Here is a 16,897-nt window from a genome sequence, read left to right as displayed (position 1 = left end):
CCCCCCCAACCCTCCCCCCCCCGACAGCCCCCATGGCAGGTGGCAGAGCAGGGCTGGGGTGCAGGCCATCTGGCTCCAGAGATCTGCTTGCATCCACCTTTCTCTCTCAGATTTGGAGGACGAGGCTGGGGCTGGGTGACAGTCACGGAGGGGTGGGGGCGGAGGGAAGCCATCCCTTCCTATTTTGACCTTGGTCACAAGGAAGGAACCAGTAGCCTAGAAGCCTGGGAATCTTTAAGAGTCCTCCACTGTGACCTAGGTCTGCTGCTGGGGGGCGGGGGGGTGCGGAGAGAAAAAAGAAAAAAAAAGACTCTTGCTTAGACCATGGAGATAAAAGTGCCTGCTGGCCGGGAGTCCAGGCCACCCCACGTCCTGGGTGGGAAGGGGAACAGAGCATCCTGGAATGTTGTTTCTGGAAGGCAGCTCCAAGGTCATGTGGACCCGAGGCCTCAGCTATCAGATAAGGGACCAGAGGCCCCGAATTCCATGACTCATCAAGGTCATGTGATTGGTTGTGGGCGTAAGTGGCACCACTACGGAGTCCCATATGGCACAGACAGCCTTGATGAACACTCGATGGTCCCAGGCCTCAGCCTCGCTCTGCCTCCTAACTGCTGTGCCATTCGGGTCTCCGGGGCCTCAGTTTCCCCAGGTGTAAAATGAGGGTGGTGGCCTATGCAGTCACGAAGGTAGGCCTTGGTTGCTAATTCCACGCTTTGAGGACTATCTGTGCATTTAAACAATATATATATTTTATTGATTTTTTTACAGAGAGGAAGAGAAAAGGATAGAGAGTTAGAAACATCGATGAGAGAGAATCATCGATCAGCTGCCTCCTGCACACTCCCTACTGGAGATGTGCCCACAACCAAGGTACATGCCCTTGACCGGAATCAAACCTGGGACCCTTCAGTCCACAGGCAGACGCTCTATCCACTGAGCCAAACCAGTCTTGGCCTATCCATGCATTTTTAAAAGATGGGTTTTTACACAGAGATGAAGGGAGAGAGAGAAACATGCATGTGAGAGCAAAACATCGAAGGGATGCCTCCTGCACGCCCCCTACTGGGGACGGAGCCCACAACCTGGGCATGTGCCCTGACGGGGAACCGAACAGATGGGGTCACCTAATCTCACATTAAATAGGTAAGCAATTGCTGACCACCTCCCCTCCCCCAACACACAGCTTGGCTCTAACCAGCCTCTTTGCACAAATTCAGGGGCAGTAATGCCTTCTTCTTGTTCTGCAGACCATCCAAGCACCATGGTGCCAACGTCTAACAGCCTCGTTTCCTTGTCTGGCCAAGGGCTCTGTGGCTGTTGCCCCCTGCTCACCTCTGCCCACTCACCGCTCATCTATTTTCCAGACTCCGTGAGTCCAAATGCTTCCCACGACATGGCTGCTTATCTTCCACGACCCCTGGGGGCTGGAAGACATCCATGTCTGTGGGAATGTGACTAAAAGGGCTTCACACACACCCAGAAAAGGCCAACGCGATGCGGGGTTCAGGGTCACGGCTGCATTCGGCGAAGGCGGCTATTGAGGGTTTTCTGTCGGCAGTTGGTCCCTCCCCCCATTCCCTTGTCCCAACCCCAAGGAAAACATTGTGCAAGTGGAAGCCAAGAGATAATGGTGACTCGGGAGCTTGTTGGGAGCCCCGGTGTGTGTGTGTGTGTGTGTGTGTGTGTGTGTGTGTGGACTTCCCTTGGTGGCAGGGTCCAGGCCAGCCTCTGTCGGGGGAGCCTTTGGGTCAGAAGGACCGGGCCTAAGGGTGGTGTGCACGCTCCAGGTGGTCTGGCAGAGCCTCGTTTCATGAAACACTGGGTTCAAAGGATGAATCAGGGTGTGATACTGAAAAAGAGAATCCCCGCTTTGTTTCGAATGTTATGATTTGAAGGAACATCTAGAGCTTTTGCTAAAGACTCTCCAGGCTGCGATGGTCTAATAACAGGGTTAGAGGAAATGGGATGTCCATGTTGTAGCCTCAGGAGACGAGCCTGCATAAGGCACCAAGAGTTGTTTGCTGACCTAAAGTGAGAGAGAGACAGAGAGACAGGGGGGGGGGGGGGACACACACACACACACACACACACACAGATCTTTCCAGGACCCCAGTTCAGAGCAGCCTTAACACAGTGTCTGCCCCTGGGCCTGAGGACTGGAGGGACACCAGAGTCCTCCCATCTGTTTTCTAGGTCTCACGTCCCAGGAAACCAATTCTCATCTCTATACTAAGTTCAAATACAAATAGAACGAATACCAGCTAACACTAGCTACTATTTTGCTACTATTTTAAGTGCTCTGGGCATACACCGCACCCTTAAAAACCGCCATGCGCAGAGGGTACTGCTATCAGTAGGGTGACCATATATTATAGTTTATTGTCCAAACGGGGACATTTCTGAGAGTGAAGTGGGGGAGTCAACCAGACAGAAGAGCATGCTAGACATAGATCAGCGGCAGGCAAACCGGAACATCTGGTTCCCTCATTTTCCACTCCCAGTTTAGAGCTAAGAACACTCAGGCTCACAGACGTTAAGTAACCTATCTTGTACCTGTCAGCATTGGCGCTGGATATATGAGCTTCATCTCCAAAATCCCCGGCAGGATGATCACGGTCCTGCTCCACCTTCCTCGCACTCTGGCTGAATGGCCTCTGTCCCAACCACACCTGGGTCATCTTTTTCTTTCTTTCTTTTTTTTTTTTTAAATCTTCACCGGATGATATGTTTATTGATTTTAGAGAGGAAGGGAGAGAGAGTGAGAGAAACATCGATTGGTTGCCTCCCTTATATGCCCTGACCAGGAATCAAACCTGCAACATTTTGGTGTATGGACGATGTTCTAATCAACTGAGCCACCCAGCCGGGGCCTGGATCAGCATCTTATGGTTTATCTTTTCAACAGACCTCAGAGCAGAGCTCCTATTATGATTATAAATTTCTCCCTCTATCCGCAAGTCAGCCCCTGTCATGATCTGCATGTCTGATTGGGAGGTGGCACTTCTGGTGGACCTTGGAGGATGAAAAAAGAAACTTTTGGCTGAAGCTGGTTTGGCTCAGTGGTAGAGCGTCCATCTGCGGACTGAAAGGTCCCAGGTTCGATTCCAGTCAAGGGCATGTTGCGGGCATATCCCCAGTAGGGGGTGTGCAAGAGGCAGCTGGTCGATGTTTCTCTCTCTCTGAGAGTGAAGTGGGGGAGTCAACCAGACAGAAGAGCTCTATCTTGACGTTTCTATCTCTCTATCTCTCTCCCTTCCTCTCTGTAAAAATTCAATATATTAAAAAAAAAAAAGGAAAGAAAAAGAAAGAAACTTTTGGAGCGTGAAGAGAGAAGGAGGAAGGTAATTCCAGGCAGAGAGGAACAGCACATGCAGAAAACATGGAGGCACAAACAGTAGAGTGAAGTCTAGAGAGCCTAGAGTTCAACCCGGCTAAAGCATTGGGTGAATGTTGGGTCGTAGTGGTCTGGAATGAGGCAGGAGAGGGGGGCCTGAACCTGGGGGAGGGCCTTGTAGGCGAATCTTAGGAGGAGCCAGTTATCCAGACGTGATCAATGTGGCTCAAACAGAGGAACCACTTTCTACCTGGGACATGTGGTCCTAGTGATATATTTCCAACAAGCTAAGGCATGGATGCCCTCTTTCTACTGGCCCATTCCTTGGCTGTATTCTGGCTCAGTGGTCGGCAAACTCATTAGTCAACAGAGCCAACTATCAACTGTACAACGAGTGAAATTTCTTTGGAGAGCCGAAAACCGACTTCTGCGCATGGGCCACGAAGTTTCAATCGCACTGTACTGCGTGCCCGCACGTGGTATTTTGTGGAAGAGCCACACGCAAGGGGCCAAAGAGCCACATGAGGCTCTCAAGCCGCCGTTTGCAGACCACTGCTCTGGCTGGTTGGGTTCTGGGGATGGGAAAGGTCACCAATGTGTCTGTGACTCGAGTTCAGAGTGCATCACTGCCTTGAATGCACTCACATCCAAGGAAAGAAAAATGGGAAGATTCGATCAGCAGAGGAACCCACTCAGCGACAACTCAGTGCTTTCCGTGGAGCAGGCTGGGCGTCCTCACCAGCGTGGGTCTCGGGTGAAGCGGATCTAAGCTCTGTTTGTTGAAGTGACTTGGATGAAAGGGGGCATAGATTCACTCTCTGAAAACACATGTTTCCTGTTAACTGACATTTATCTGCTAATCACAGGATTTATGTTCTTGGTTACATCCTTGGGCCTCTTTTCCATCTCGTGTTACACCCACTGCAGCTGATGGCAACTGGGTAAACATGACCCGCCCCCTGCCTGGCCACCTGTCCCTCTGAATTCACATGCCCCTTGACTTTGAAAACCCAGAGAATGTTTTGCATGCCTCCTTTGCTCATTTCAAGGCACCAGAAGACACAAGTTCCCTTTCTGCCACGGGAGGCTGGCCATTGACCCCAGTGGCTCTGGTGACATTAATTTTAGAACTCCAAGGTTTGAAGTAAAAATCCTATATAATAAGCCTAATATGCTAAGTGTCCAACCCTTTGTTTGACCATTCGACGACACGCACTGACCACCAGGGGGCAGATGCTCCAATCAATGGTAGGTTGGCTTGCTGCTAGGGTTCAGTTGATTGGGATTGGGTGAGATGGGCAGGACATGCCTTGGAACCCTTCTATGGTCCCTCCCTGGCCCCGATCATGACCGGTGGGGTCCCTCAGCCTGGCCTGTGCTCTCTCACAATCCAGGACCCCTCAGGGGATGTCGGAGAGCTGATTTCGGCCCGATCCCCACAGACCAGGCCCAGGGACCCCACCAGTGCACTGCACCTCTAGTAGTATTCATAAAATGATTGAGAAATGATACCAAACAGTTCATGAGGCCAACCTAAGATGTTTATTACTCAAGGGATAAATAAGAACTCAATTTCCCATTCCACAAAAGGTGAACTGTGATAACTGTGTTACAGTCCTTTATATTGTGCCTTATGTTAAGTCTCATGGCTATGATTTACTATTGAATGTTTCTTCGTATTGACCAAAGAACAGTAAAAGATGACAATACGTGAATCATAAATCCTAGGACAGATGCTTTCATGTTATCACCATTCGTTTCAGGCCTTTCCAAATAACCTAGAATGTGTGGATCCATTCATGTACCTCATTTTTCAATGATCAATGACACTATTGGTATTGAAACAGTAGAGAAATGGTGACAACCATTTGGGTAGCCTCTCCTACTAACCATGCCAGGCTTTATGCTGTGGATGCATTCGCAAGGTTGAGAACACACTTTCTCTGTGTGTGCATCATATCACGTCAAGGAAGGCGCTCTCTGAGGCATTCTTTGGTGGGCCCTTCTGAAGAGTTACAGATTCTTTCACGTTGTGGAAAGGGCGCCCTTGTGTATTAGTTCAGTACGTTCTGATTTTCTGGTATTTGCCTCTGGGTGTAGCTGGAGACTCCAACATGTTCACATGGACAGACAACAGGAAAAAAACACTTTGATGATCACAAGGGTATGAGGTGAGTGAAATGGGGATCCAGCTCTGGACATCCCCTCTGAGCCCTGAGCCTCAAATGAAGAGCCATGTTCTGTTCTGTACTGAAACGGAGGAAGGAGAGCGGGGTAGCAGCTGCCCATAATCCCAGCTCGCTGCCCAAGCTGCAGAGACGGGGATGGAGTGGGAGGAGCAAGAAGTTCACGAATGACGTCACGCCATTTAATTTCCGGAAAGGGAAAGACCTTTAAAAAGCCAGAAGAGAGAAGCACTTTAGGTGCCCTCTCTCTTCCCAGTTGAAAATGATCTTTTAAAGAAAACACCTGTTTTCCTCACCCCCCTGCCCCACCCTGGAAGCCCAGCACCACTGCGAAAAGTCATACCAGATCTGAAAGGTCAGGATGTTACTGAGACCAAAACGGAAACAGAAAATGAAGGGGAGAAACAGAAAATAAAGGGGCGAAGCCTCAAAACCAATGTCCCAGGGGAGGAGAGAACATGATGTACTGGACAATTTTGAGGAGTCTGCCATTATTTCGTAAAAAAAAAAAAAATCGCACTTTCTAGGATACCAGCTAATGACTCTCAGCACCCCCACCATTAGCTCTAGGTTTTGGCTAAAAAACAACGGAGCTCCCTCTCCACCCCCCCAACACCCTTTCCCCTGGGTGTGACAGGCCGACACCCTGCACAAGCACAGCGTGCAGGCCCCCAGCAGGCTGCCCGGTAAAACAGAGAACTCATCTGCTGCTCCTCCCAGAGACCCGGCCTCCCAGAGGGGCCCGCGTCACCAGCGTGGCCTTGTACCCCAGTTAAAGGGATACAGATGGGATGCAGTTTCGGAGACGCGGTGACACCAAAGAATTTCCAGATGCGGCCAGACGCTCTTTCGTGAAACAGCGAGACAGAAATACGTTATCTGAGCACTTGACATGCATGCCACAAATGTTTTCCTTCCACAGATAATGACACAGTTGGGAGCAGAACGGTCTGCTGATTTGGATAATAAATGAGTCAGTCACGGCGCCCCGCCTCCCCAGCCCCTCTGGCCCCGTGGGACCCAACACAGTTCCCGGAATTGTATGGGATTCTTTAAATTCTGCTTCTAGCTCCTGGACTCATCTTCCGGTAGAGGATAAAGCAGCACTCCTACGGACTCGCTGAGTGACCTCTGCGTTTACTACGTGTGACACTTTATCATCGCCCCTTCATCAAAAGCTAAAGGATTCATTTTTCCCATCGTTGTGTGGGCGACCATCTGTCTGACCTCTTACACGGCTTCTGAGCCATCAGAGCGGTGAAAAGAGAAAGCTACATGTCAGTCATGAAGCCTAAAGTGTCCTGGCTTCTGGGAGGCATACTCGAGGGCCGTGGTCGGCAAACTGCAGCTCTCGAGCCACACGTGGCTCTTTGGCCCCTGGAGTGTGGCTCTTCCACAAAATACCACGGCCTGGGCGAGTCTATGTTGAAGAAGTGGCGTTAGAAATTTACGTTTAAAAAACGTGGCTCTCCAAAGAAATGTCAATCATTGTCCTGTTGATATTTGGCTCTGTGGACTAATGAGTTTGCCGACCGCCGCCCTGGGGGGTAAGTTTCGATTATGAAGGAGGAGTGAGTGAGTGAAGTGGCTCCCTGAGCCGGGGAGATAATGCCTCGTCCGTGCCTGACGCTGCTGTCAAGTTGCTTTCGGGAGCCACTTGGGGTGTCTGTCAGAAAGGGGTTCTCCTGGTTTTGTGCGCCCACAGCAGCCACAACCCGTCCTCGCTGGCCACGTGAGAATACATGTTTCTGGGCCCTGGCCGGTGAGCCTCTGGATCCTCAGTGAGGGTTCCTGTGACTGACTTTGGTAACGACCCGTCACCCCTGCCCCGCCAGGGCTCCTGACACGCTGCTTTGAAGGAACAGAGGAAGGAACGAAGGAAAGTCAACTGTGAGATGGGCGACGTTTAAGGCCAGAAAACACCAGGTACCCACACATGGGCATTCCGGGGGGCCACACCCCGCAAGGAGGCTTTCCTGCTTCCAGACGTCCCCGCAGCCCCACCGCAGGCCCCCGGGCTCCTGAGAAGACCGGCGCCCGGGTCAGCGGGAGAGGCCCCGTGGGCTTGATTCCTGGGCTCTGTCCACGCAGGTGAAAGGGCAGCCTCTGGACCTCACTGTGCAAGACCAGGCCAGGCAGAGGCCTGGCTCACCCCCCGGGACACACGCTCTCTCCCTCCGTCCGGAACTGAAACGGAGCCCGGAGCCCGGAGCCCGGAGCCCGGAGCCCTGAGTCCAGGAACGTAACTCGCACTCCAGAATTCTGTCAGCCATCTCCCCCTTTCTAAGTGTTTGGCTTCTGTTGAGAAAAACAAAAAAAGCCGAAGCCAACCTAATCCTGACCTATTTCAGGAACTTGGCTATTCAGCTCATACTCAGGCATGTGCAGAAAGAAGAAAAAGAAAAAAAAAATGATTTGAGCCTATGGCTGAAATCAGCAGACTGTGTGTGTGTGTGGGGGGGGGGGCGAGAGGGAGGGAGGAAAGAAGGGGGCAAAAGAAGGGAAAGAAGAGAAGGGGAAAAGAGGAGGAGGAGAGAGAGAGAGAGAGGTTTCATGATACTTCTGGCCAAAATTTTAGAGTTTGAATTTGCTCTTGGAAGCCTCTATATTTGACACGTGATTCAGCCCTTTGTATTTTTTATTTAAAAATATTTTTTATTTCGGAGGAAGGGAGAGGGAGAGATAGAAACATAAATGATGAGAATCATTGACTGGCTGCCTCTTGCATGTCCCGCACTGGATATTGAGCCCACAACCTGGGCATGTGCCCTGAGCAGGAACTGAACCATAACCTCCTGGTTCACCGGTCGACGCTCAACCACTGAGCCATGCGAGGCAGGCTCTTCAGCCCTTTTTATTTATGTCCACGTTGAAACTAAGGCAACCTCTGCTGTGGGTTAAAGGAAGTTGTCAAAGCAACTCTACTTGGGGATTTCAGTTCAATGCCAATTTGCTGAGTTTCTGGAACATACGGGGTGCACGCTAGATGTGTTGTAGTGTATACAGATGTGTCAGGACACACACCTGTCCTAAGGCAGAAGGAAATATTTGTGATGGTGGTTGAGTGGCAGAGAGGATGTGTGAATTGGGTCTTGAGGTGTGCGTTGGCTCAAGGGGGCCCGGGGAGGTGCATGGTGGGTGGTTCAGCAGCCTTCAGGGTCCAGAGTGGCTGGAAGACAAGGTCAGGGATGAGGCTGGAGGCAGAGGATATTGGCCTAAAGGTGGGCTGTGCAGGGTTTTGAACTTCATGGTTTTGGCCATTGAGATCTCCTTGTTGATTTTTAAAATTATTATTATTATTATTATTATTATTATTATATATTTTTTTTTTTACAGAGAATCTCTGGGTGCCTGAGGGTTACACAGAGAAATATTTAGGAGTGGAAGTTAGCAAGTTCTCAAACGGCTAACGGGGTCCTACCTGCCTGAGTAATTACATTTGTGAGGAGGAGAGGTTGAGTAAAGAGGCATCTCTGCCTGGCACTCGGTTTTGAATTTTTATTTATTTGGACCGTATGGAGAGAGCAAAGAGAAGGGCCCAAGACAGGAAAAAGAGAACCAAAGGAATTACGATCAGACCCAGGCTGGGTAGCCCAGTTGGTTGGTGTCCTCCCGATACACCAAGGTTGCAGGTTCAAGCTCCAGTCGGGGCGAATACAACAAGCAACCAATGAATGCAAACCTAAGCGGAACAACACCTTGATGTCTGGGTGTCTGTCTGTCTGTCTCTTATGATCTTTTGTGGAAGAAAAGTGGGAAAAATGACTAAGCAACAGCCCAACTCCACAGCGGGAGCCAGGCAACCATTTCCCATTTTAGCTCAGAAAAGGTCAGAGGAATCGGAGCATGGAGAATCCGATAGTCATAGAAAACGCACTTCCAGCGGGAGCAGAAAGGCTCCACGCAGGGCACTTGGTGGGAACACAGACCCTTTGTCCTGAGGAGATGTCCTGATTGTGTTCTGTTCAAAGGCCCCGGGTTAGATCCTGTAATCCCCAAATCCACCCCGGGGCCAGAAATCCCTCTCCCCTCCCCCGCTTCCCTCTCTTATCCCCTCATCTTACAGCATGAGCTGTGTTAGGAATGGCTCACTTTACATGACATCACTTAAGTGACAGGATATCGAGGAAAAGCATGCACTTCACCCACGGACTTCGCATCCTGGGGAGGGTTCCTCAGCCTTGACCTCTTAGAGCAGGCACCTCCCACCCAGGATGAGCGCTGATGTGGGATAGAGCGAGTCCTTGAATTTTTTACAGAAAAAAAACTGAGGGTAAAGGCGGAGGAAAAAAAGAACATGTGTTCGCCAGTGGGGAGAGTAGATGCTGGGGTGGAAGCGGGGGAGGAGAGAGTTGTTGGATTCTGCTGTGGGTTAGTTGCGGGGCTGCTTTAAAGTGCCAGGCCTGGCTTATGTACAAGTGAAGTCTTGGCCTCCAGCAGGCCTGCTGCAGGGGAGACTTCTTGTTGCAATTACCCTCCCTGCACAACCAAGTCGTAAAACCCAGGATGCTTCTCATGCAAACGGTGCCCCCACAGCCGGCCAGCTTTGGAGATCGGTGTTCCTGTCAACTGCCTCTGCCAGCGGAGTGAGCGATCTGCTTTGAGGCAGAAAGCTCCCCCCGAGTGAGCGCCCACGAGCACACACACCCGGACTCCCCGATGCCCAGCGTGGACACTGTGCCCGGGCAGTGTGGGGGTTGTGGGGGCAGCGTTTCTAAGGAGAGAAACCAAATAGGGCTAAAACCAAGGAGAGTAAATTCTCAGGAAGCTGACTGGGCGGGGCCTTCATATGCAAATATCACATTACAAACTCCTGAGACAGCCCTGGTCCCCCCTAACCCTCCCCAAGGAAGGTCTCAGGGAGACCCGCCTGCGGAGTCCTCGCCCTGTCTACTTTTCTCCACAGCATTTACCAGGGGCATGATACACCATGTCTGTCTTATTTATGTATTCTGTCTATCTCCACCCGAACCTACACGAGGTCTGGAAATGAGGATTTTTTTTTTTTCCTGTTTCATTCCCCACAGGAAGCCAGTGCTCTGAGTGCAAAGTATTTGTTGAATCCAGCACAGACTGAATATACAGCCACGGGTCGGGCTGAGATCTCTGAGCCCCAGTGGAGAAACAAGGAGACGCTGGACCTTGCAGAAGCTGGGGAGATGAGAAGAGCCAGCGAGAAAGGCAGAACCAAGGGAACATGGTAGCCTGGGAACCAAGGAAGTCAAGAGGCCATGGGAATGACCTCCTGCTGGTTACCCGGCTTCTCTTGAGACAAAACCACCTAGAGTGGACTCAGGACCAGAAAGACTGGCATATTCTGCATCAGCTTGAGCTTCAATCTGCACTTAGGTTTTATAAGCCAATGTTCGTGCTCTGAGAAGCTTTATGAACGCTGTGGACCTTTCCGGCAGAAAAATGCATTCAGGCAATGGTCAAGACGGCAGATGGTTGCTGGGGTTTCCCGAGTCAGTGAAGTGTACCCCAGAAATCAGGCCCACACCCAACCCCGACCTCTCCCCCAAAAGTTCTTCTGATGGCATGAGCCACACTGCCCCAATGGAAACATTCAGGTGTGACAGGTCTCCTAGCTTCTCCAGGTGTCTCCAAAGATTAGAAGGAGTTAACATCCTAGGCCCTCGGGTGGAACACAAAACGGGAATGAGCTGGTTCCGGTCTGAAAGCAACGGGTGAAACGAAGGAGAACTCACCACCACCTCCTGGATGTGAAACATCTCTGCGCCTCCAGGTGACAGTCGATTAGGGAAAGAGATGCTGACAGATGCCCCGGGGAGGGTGCTCGGCCCGGTGTTGTAGACCTGCAGGTGTGAGAAACACATGGCACGTGTTAACAGAAGGAAGGATCTTCATTTCATGTCATGCAATATACACTCTGAACTTATTTGAAGGGATTCACAGAGGTTCTAGGATTTGGGATCTAGAAGGTCACGACTTAAAGTGAAATATCAAATGATGGGAGATTTCAATGTCCTTGTCCCTCAGAGACAAACTAGGTTGTCCTAAAACCAAATGATCTCACCTACAGAAAGGGCTGTTTTACTACACTGTCCAGCGGATATGGTTTCTCCATAACTTACAGGTTACCACTTGCTAACATTGCTCGATGACATCTGTGCGCCTCTTTCCTTTCCCAGCATTTGGTCCTATAAAATGTTAGCCCTCTCATCCCCCTATCGTCCTCCCTATTTTCTGTGTCCAGCGGCCTATCATCTCCTGAGGAATGAGAGAAAAGGTGGTGCCACAGAGAGACCGATAAGAGAAAGGAGACGGAGGGAAGGGTGAACATGAGACTCAAGGAGAAAGTGGGATATGCAGGAGAAGAAAAAAGATGGGTAGATGTGTAGAGGCAGGAAGTTGATTAGTGGAGGCCTAGGGTTGAGGTGTAGGGGAGATGGGGAGTGTGGTAGGCAGCAGAATGCCCACCCAACCCTCCAAAGATATCCATGTCCTAATCTGTGAAATAAAGAGCTTATCTTGGATTATCCAGGCGGGTGCAGGGGAAGCACATGGGTCCTTATGGAGAGAAGAAGGCCACAGGGTCAGAACCAGGGAGATGTGTTGTGAGAGGACTTGTTAATGTAAAGAAACATTCAAACCTGTAAAGAAATTTTATGAGTTTATTTGAGCCAAACTGTCAGTTATTGCCAGGAAGCAGAATCTCAATATACTGGGATAATGCTCCGGAGAATGGCGGTTTTCTGCTTCGTTTTAGACATTCCAGTCAAGAGAGAAGATGTGAGTTACATGGATTCCACTGGTGACAGATGAGGGAGGCGGGAGAAAGCAAAGCGGGGAAACCTCTGGGATTGGATAAGAAGTGAAATGATAGACACACACTTCTTTTACTCAGGTGGATGCAGTCAACAATTAACTCAGTAACAACGAGGGGACTGTGGTCTCCACAGAGCGGTGCCTGTGGGTCGGGAAAAGGAAAACGACTTTGACTTCCCAACGATAGGTTATTGTAGATGCAAAAAGACAATAATAGACAGGCTCAGGGAAGGTAAAGATTGACCTTGGGCAGGGAGGATACTGGCTTAGGACCTGACTACCCACCATAACTGCTTTTAGTTAAAGTTTTCATCTCAGACCATCCTTTGGGGTGACTTTAAGTCTCTGAGTTTGCAAGGCAGCCACACAGGCCTCCCCTGAGTGAGTCAGGTGAGCATGTGACCCCTTTGCGTCCACAGAGTCAACCAGTCATCGCTGGCTGGGAAGGTGAAGGGGACCCCTGGCCAAAGAATGCGGCCGCCTCCAGAAGCTGGAAGAGGCAGGAAAGCAGATTCTCCCCTGGAGCCTCCGGATAGGCACGCGGCCCGCTGACACGGAGATTTCAGCCCGGCGAGACCCACACGGACTTCTGGGCCGCGGCTCTCCAAGATGAATGTGTGTTGTTTTAGGCTTCTCCGTTTGAGGCCATTAGTTACAGCAGCGACAGGAAACTAATAGAGGGATAAGGAGATTCTTTTTGGGGAGTGGTGACATGTTCTAAAATTAGGTTAGGGTGATCGTTGCCCAGTTCTGCAAATGTGCTAAAAACCACTGAATTGCACATTTTAAGTGGATGAACTTGAAGGTATGTGAATGGTATCTCAATAAGATGTTATTATTATTATTTCTTTTTTTAAAAAAGATGGGTTAGGAGCAAGAGAAAGGAAGAAGTGAAATGCCACTCCACAGCCTGGGGACCGGAGAGAGAATTCAGGGGCTCCAGGTGCCTCTGAAGTTGAGGTCAGAAGGGCACACACGACAGAACGTATCAGGATCTGGCTCCAGCCAGCTCCTCCTTAAAAAAGTGTCTTTACTTTTTTTTTTTTTTTTTTTTTTTTTTTTGGCAATAGTTGGTTCTGTTTCAAAGGAAAAAAAAAAAGATAGAGCAGAGATGAGCTGTCATTGCCAACTCTTGATTCAAGAGGAACAAAATTCACCAAGAACAACAACCCTAAGACACAAGAAAAGGAAGGGGAATATCCAACCACAACCGACATAATCCATCTGAAGTGAAACCGGAGAGCACAGAACGGAGAGGAAATCTACTGGCCTGTCTGGGAGATCCCCGATAGAGCCCGCGTGGGGGGAGGAAAGAAGAAACTGGTTTGATTGGCGTTCCTTCACTGAGGGCTTGTATTGCCACCTTCATTCATTTTTAACAAATTTTCACATTTCACTCTCTGCAAATGTTCTTTCTCGGGCAGAATCTGCATTGTTTTCCAGCATTTTTTCAGGTAAGGGAATTGATCGACTCTTGATTTAAACACACTCACACACATGCACAAAACCACACAGGAAAAAAAAAAAAGCCTATCATTGGTCAACAAATGATCTGTCTCTGTTAAGGTCGCCCTGGTGAAATGTAGGATCCAGTCCTAAGACTAGTCTGCCTGCTTTTCTTCCATCTGCGTGTGCCGTGGAGTCTTGAATCAACTGTGTCGTTCACTGGACAATAGCTTTTAAAAGGCACCACAGCAACATCTCTTTATCTTAAAAAGAAAAAAAAAAAAGTCTTATGTTCTCCTCCAGGAGTGATGTCGCCAGAAAAAGGAAGGAGAAGCGACTTGTCCACACTCCTGACCCGCCCCTCCCCCATGACTTCCCCTCCTTGGCCATCAGCACCATCAGCGTGGCCGGTGGCCTTCCTGCAGATGGTCACAGTAATGACAGCTCCACCGGAAAACGGGCCGTGAGAGAGTGCTCGGGGAAACTGTCGGCTTTTGCTGACACAAGAGAACCTCCCTCTGACGGTCCCAGCCAGCGCCCTTAATCCTGACGGAATGGCATCTTCTTCCTCCGGCAACTGGGAATCTCGGGGTGCATCTAAGGGCACGTCCATCACTCTTCCGGGCCCCGGCTCTCTAGCTCATCTCCTCAATGGGGTCGGATGTCTAGAAACACGAAACTTTAAGCTCCCCGTAAAAATGCCTCCAGAGAAACATGACCCAACCACATGCCCGCAGATTTCTTTTCTTTAAGGAGAAGATAACATTTTTGAATCTTTTGTGTAAACTGCTATTCCTCATTGCTCTCTCCTCTACACCCCATGGCCTGTGCCATGCGAACCCTTTCACATTTTTATTTTTTGTTCATCTTCACCCGAGAATAGTTTCCCATTGATTTTTAAGGAGGATGGAAGAGAGGGAAAGACAGAGAGAAACATCGATGGCAAGAGAGATACATCGATTGGATGCCTCCTGCATAAGCCCTGACTAGGGCCTGGGCCAGGGAGGAGCCTGCAACCAAGGTACGTGCCCTTGATCAGAATCGAACCCGAGACTTTTTGGTCTGCAGGCCGATGCTCTATCCACGGAGCCAAACCGGCCAGGGAACCCTTTCAAATAATTTTCTTGACTGTGTCTTTTGTTGCAGGACACCTAGGAACTCTAAGAGTAGCTAAGTGATTAAAATGAAAGTGACTTAAGGAAAATGAAATAGCTCCCCCTGGTCTTTATCTGTCTCCCTCCCACCCCCATCCAATTACAAAAAGCAATGGAGGGAAATAAATGAATTCTGAGCAGCCAGTCAGAAAGGGAGGTCCTGTTCCCAGCAATCGCTCTAAGGTTTCAAAAGCAGTTCTGACCCCATCCTTCCTCCCTCCCCTCCCCTCTCCTCCCCCAATAAATCAGGCCTGGGGAGTGACAGCTGGGCCTGGCTGGCCGGAGGTGCATCCTCTCAGAGCAGGGGCCATGTGCTATCCATCCTGGCTGCTGAGGTCTCTCGCCTGGGAGGACACTGTTAGTGCGCCCCCACGGATGTTTTACTGCCACGTCCTCTGGACCCTCACCCCGTCATTACTGGTCACCCCCTTGGTCCATCTATGAGTAGCCACAGGTAAATAAAATAAAGTTTATTTGACCACAGGAATGAGTGCCAGGCCAGGAAACCACCTTCTCCAGGGGGAAGGGTGTAGAGGAGGCGGGGGACAGCTCTGGGCGAAGCGGGGTGTCTGCTCAATGCCCGGCCGGTCCTGGCCTGGCCCCGGCTCTCCCAGCTCTGGGCCCTGCAGCCTGTCCTCCATGTCCCTGTGTCGGTCAACACAGGAGGACGGACTGGAGGATGCGGAGGCCCCTCGGGCTCTGTATTCAGAGTCTCCCGTTGAACAGGGCTGGCCTGAGATCGGTGCCTTAGAGCAGGTGGGTACCCTGTGGCCTGCAGGCCAGAGCTGGCCCGCTGCCTGTCTCCACACAGCCTGCGAGCTAAGAATGGCTTTACGTGTTTCAGTGGCTGGGGGGGAGAGGGAATGTAAAAAAAAAAAAAAAAAAGTAACATTTCATGACATATGAAAATGACAGAAAATTCAAATTTCAGTGTCCATCACCACGGTTTTGTGTCTGCATCGCCCGGGGCTGCTTCTGCGCTACAGGAGTTGAATAAGTTGCCCTAGAGATGGCATGGCCTGCCCAGCCTAAAATACTTGCCCTCCGGCCCTTTCCAGAAAGTCTGCCCACCCCTGGCTTAGAGAAGGAATGCTGTCCCTGCGATGGCCAGTCCACAGTGAGTGGCCCTGAGGATCCAGGGGGAAGGGGACGAGGCAAATCCTTGAGGCTGCCCTGCCCGAAATGGAATTTGAAATAACTCCCTCTGGTCTTTATCTGTCTCCCTCCCACCCCCATCCAATTACATGGAGAACTGAAAGGATGCTTTGGGGACCATGTGGGCCAGGTTGCTGGTCTGGGCCTCAGCACCAGGAGGCCTCCTGATGGTCACCATGCACCTCTCCTTGCAAGTGTTGAAAAGCTAGGGCGGGGGGGTGGGTCTACATAGCAGAGCACCAGCCAGGGAAGGCAGGAAGTCTGTGTGTGCTTGCAGAAAACACGTATGCACACACACCACACTGCAGCCCACCAGCCTGGGAACGGGTCTCCTGAAAATAGCCTGGCCCTCACGTTGCCTGTCGGAGGATACATCCCAGGGGCCCTCCCGAGGGTCCCCGTGGCAGAGCCCGTCTGCAAGGGTGGGTACCTGGAGGGTGACGTTGAGGGGCTGGAAGTGACACAGCAGGTCCTCCAGCTGAATGAAGTTGGCCGCGGCCACAGACTCGCCGTACACAAAGGAGGTTGGAGACATGATTCTGAAAGAGGAAACCACGACATCCATCATCCCAACCCGTGGTCAAGCCGCCCAAGGTCACCCCTGTCCTGAGAACCCAACCATCTGTCTCAGGAACCTAGCTGTCCCCAGTTGTCTTCCAGCAATTGCTCTCCTTCTGGACTCAATAGTTCTCTCTCCTGTTCACGGACACAGCCAGACATATGCTTTCTAAACAGACATTTCCAGCAGTGACTTCTCACCTTATGTCAAATCAACAAGCTGCATATGTAAATATGTACTGAGATTATATTTCTAAAACTAGAGGCCCGGT

At 50.6% G+C, this 16,897-nt stretch overlaps 1 protein-coding gene across 1 annotated transcript in view; it reads right to left on the bottom strand.

The window, feature by feature from the left end:
• Window positions 1–16,897, bottom strand: part of ITGA9 (integrin subunit alpha 9) — a 247,024-nt gene that overhangs the window by 40,911 nt on the left and 189,216 nt on the right. Inside the window, exons 22-23 of the mRNA XM_084902785.1 lie at window positions 16,498–16,606; window positions 11,232–11,339 (exon numbers count right to left, since the gene is read on the bottom strand). Of these exons, the coding sequence (XP_084758911.1) occupies window positions 11,232–11,339; window positions 16,498–16,606 (217 nt within the window). The remainder of the gene's footprint in view (window positions 1–11,231; window positions 11,340–16,497; window positions 16,607–16,897) is intronic.

Source organism: Pipistrellus hanaki (assembly GCF_964339955.1).
Source record: "Pipistrellus hanaki genome assembly, chromosome: 13".
Classification (NCBI taxonomy): Eukaryota; Metazoa; Chordata; class Mammalia; order Chiroptera; family Vespertilionidae; genus Pipistrellus; species Pipistrellus hanaki.
This window is presented reverse-complemented; position numbering and strand designations above follow the sequence as displayed.